We start from the raw sequence: 3,061 nt of genomic DNA on the forward strand, positions 1-3,061 counted from the left end.
CTTTCGTGAACATTCACATTTATTTGTTGTTGTTGTTCAGTCGTTCAGTCGTGTCCGACTCTTCGTGACTCTTTGTTCACATTTATTAGGCAATTAAGATAATGTTTCCCTTCTGCCATTCACCTTGTGCATGAGAAGAAGGTATGTGATGCCAAGGGAATATAAGACTACTGTTTGCATAAGTTCTTATGTCTTGATCGCTCTCTCTCTCTAAAAATAGCAGCTAGTTACTAACATGTTTACCCAGAAGTAAGTTTGATTGAATTTAAAGTTAAGTGTTAGGATAGCAAGCCTAACTTCACATCTTCTTCAAAAGAAGAATGTATGAATGAGCTTTCCCTTTTTAAAATTTTGCCAATTAATTTTATTGATTTTTATAAAAAACAAATTAACAGCAAATTAATTCGAATTGAAAACAAAATCAAATGTTGGCTTCCCACCCCCCTTCCAGGTGTTTCTTTTCTCTCCTTCCTTTGCTGCTCACAATAACATTCTTTCCCCTGATTTCTATTCATTTCCCATCTTTTTGAATTTTCACCAGCTGTGCATCTTTCAATTCCAGCTTAGACTTTTGTGTAACTATAGCACACCTCCAGTTATTCAAGTAGAGTTATTCTTCCTTTATCTATCCATATAAATTGTGAACGAGCTTTTCCTTTGAGCTTCATGCAAGGAGATAAAACTGAGCTGACTGTGAAATGTGGAACAAGCAAGCAGCCTCCTGATGGTTTGGTCAAAGCGAAGCTGGTGTTGAAGGTTGGCTGGGCTGGGCCAAGGCCCCTCATTCCAGCAGAAGGGGCTATTGACGGCTGCTGTTCATATCTGCAAACGGCTTGCTCACTTTCCTCTTGCTCTGCCACCCAGAAGGGATGACCACCCAAACTACAACAGAGGTGAGGAGGAGGAGCTGTCACTGCCTGCTTGCTTATTGGCTGCTTCTGACAAGCAAGCAGGGGGTGCCAGTTGCAAGGCAAAGGAGCTGTTGTTGTTGTTCAGTCGTTCAGTCGTGTCCGACTCTTCGTGACCCCATGGACCAGAGCACGCCAGGCACGCCTATCCTTCACTGCCTCCCGCAGTTTGGCAAAACTCATGTTAGTAGCTTCGAGAACACGTCCCAACCATCTCATCCTCTGTCGTCCCCTTCTCCTTGTGCCCTCCATCTTTCCCAACATCAGGGTCTTTTCCAGGGGAGAAGGCAAAGGAGCACCTGCCAATAATGTGGCGAATGGGTCAGGTTCCCCGAATGTACACATTTTTGTGTGTGCATAGGGTTGGCTGAAGAACAATAGCCCAAACTGTGGAGAAGTTTGCATTTTGAAAGGTAACTCAGTTTGGTGCATTGGTTCAACCAAGTCTGACTGGGTAATATCTCCTTAAAGTGGCCATTTTTATTCCAGGACTTTTGCCAGCGCAATACTTCCCCTCTGCATGCCCTCCCAAATCTATTCCAGAACAGAACAGAACACAATGTGGGGAGAGGTGGAAGAAATCCTGTTTGCACAGGTGGAAGTCCTTGCACAAACAGGGACAACCACATTGACTACAATCCCTCTGAAATCAATGAACCTTAAAGGGTCTTCTCGAGTATATATATTTTCTATAAAGGTGACCGCAATTAGTAAAGGTATTTCCTACATAAATTTCATCCAATTATGTTTAAAAATAATAATTCAGTAGGGCTTTATGTGTGTTGTGTGGTGTGGGGGAGAAGCTGCCCACTTGTTAATGCTTAATGAATTAGCTGTTCGATGAAAAGAAAAGAATGTGTAGTCACGTCTAGCATTTTGTGGCTTTGTTTCTCTTCCAATTGTCTCCTTGCATTTTCAGATCTCAGGAAAGTCAGACAAAACGAGAAATGGGACACGGAAATGGTAACATCACGGACAGAGTTTGTTCTCCTGGGCTTTCTAAGCCAAACAAAGCTATCAACTATTTCTTTTTTCTGTCTTCCTATTGATGTCCATCGTTGCTTTGCTAGGAAATAGTCTCCTCCTGGTAGTGATCCAGGTGGACTCAATGTCTTCAGACTCCAATGTATTTTTTCCTCAGCCAGTTGTCCTTCATGGATATGTGCCAAGTCCTCGTCATTGTTCCCAGAACAGCAATGGATTTTGTAACAGGGTCCAAAACAATTTCTCTTGTTGGGGTGTGTGGCCCAGATTTTCCTTACTCTGAACATAGGAGGAGCAAGGGCCTCCTGCTGGCTGTCATGTCATATGACAGGTATGTGGCCATTTGCCGCCCTCTGCAATATCCAGCTCTCATGAGAAGAAATTATGCTTAGTCATGTCAGCCAGTGTGTGGATTTCATCTTTCCACTATGCATTGATGAAAGCAATTTATTTACTAACTCTTTCATACTGTGGATCAAACGTGATAAACCATTTTTTTGTGAGTTCAACGGCCTGATAAAGTTGTCCTGTTCAGATACATCCATCTTTGAAACAGTGTCATTATTAATTGGTAGCCATTTGTTGCTTCTGTTCCCCTTCTCCATCATTGTGGCTCCTACGTATCCATCCTTCTGCAGATCTGAGGGCTAAGCGTTTAGCGGAGAGAAGCCACAAAGCACTGGGCACCTGTTCGTCACACTTGTGTGTGGTAGCCATCTTCTATGGGTCGGCCATCTTGCGGCACCTAAGGTCAGCCTCCTCCTACTCAGCAGAGATGAACCAGATTTTTGCTGCATTGTGCACAATTGTCACCTCCACTGTGAATCCTTTTATATACAGCCTGAGAAACCGTGATGTGCTAGCAGCGTTAGGGAAACTGTTCAGGAAACTGAAGGTACTTCCATAAAAATGTTGGAAGAGCTCTTCGGATCATGTTGATATTTGGAGTTTCGGAAATTGCAAAACAACAACAATAATTAGCTATGTACCTATGTTTTCTATCTGTAAACACAATTAGAAACACAGCAATCATAATTGTAGATGACCTGCTGTAAATACAGGGACTAAAACTTTATTAGCATTCATGGGTATATATTCCCATGAGGATTGTTTCTGGTGCAACCCCACACCCCAGTTATCTAGAATGAAAGTTGTAGTGTTATCATTAC

The 3,061-nt window shown here is 42.5% G+C and overlaps 1 protein-coding gene across 1 annotated transcript; it reads left to right on the forward strand.

Moving 5' to 3' along the window:
• Nucleotides 1-2,209: 2,209 nt before the first annotated feature.
• Nucleotides 2,210-2,799, forward strand: LOC117042347 (olfactory receptor 10A4-like). The gene is given in 5 exon segments (XM_033141898.1): nt 2,210-2,267; nt 2,270-2,383; nt 2,386-2,499; nt 2,502-2,528; nt 2,531-2,799. Coding segments are annotated over 5 exon segments (582 nt in total).
• The last annotated feature ends 262 nt before the right edge of the window (nt 2,800-3,061 follow it).

Source organism: Lacerta agilis, chromosome 2 (genome assembly GCF_009819535.1).
Source record: "Lacerta agilis isolate rLacAgi1 chromosome 2, rLacAgi1.pri, whole genome shotgun sequence".
Taxonomy (NCBI): domain Eukaryota; kingdom Metazoa; phylum Chordata; class Lepidosauria; order Squamata; family Lacertidae; genus Lacerta; species Lacerta agilis.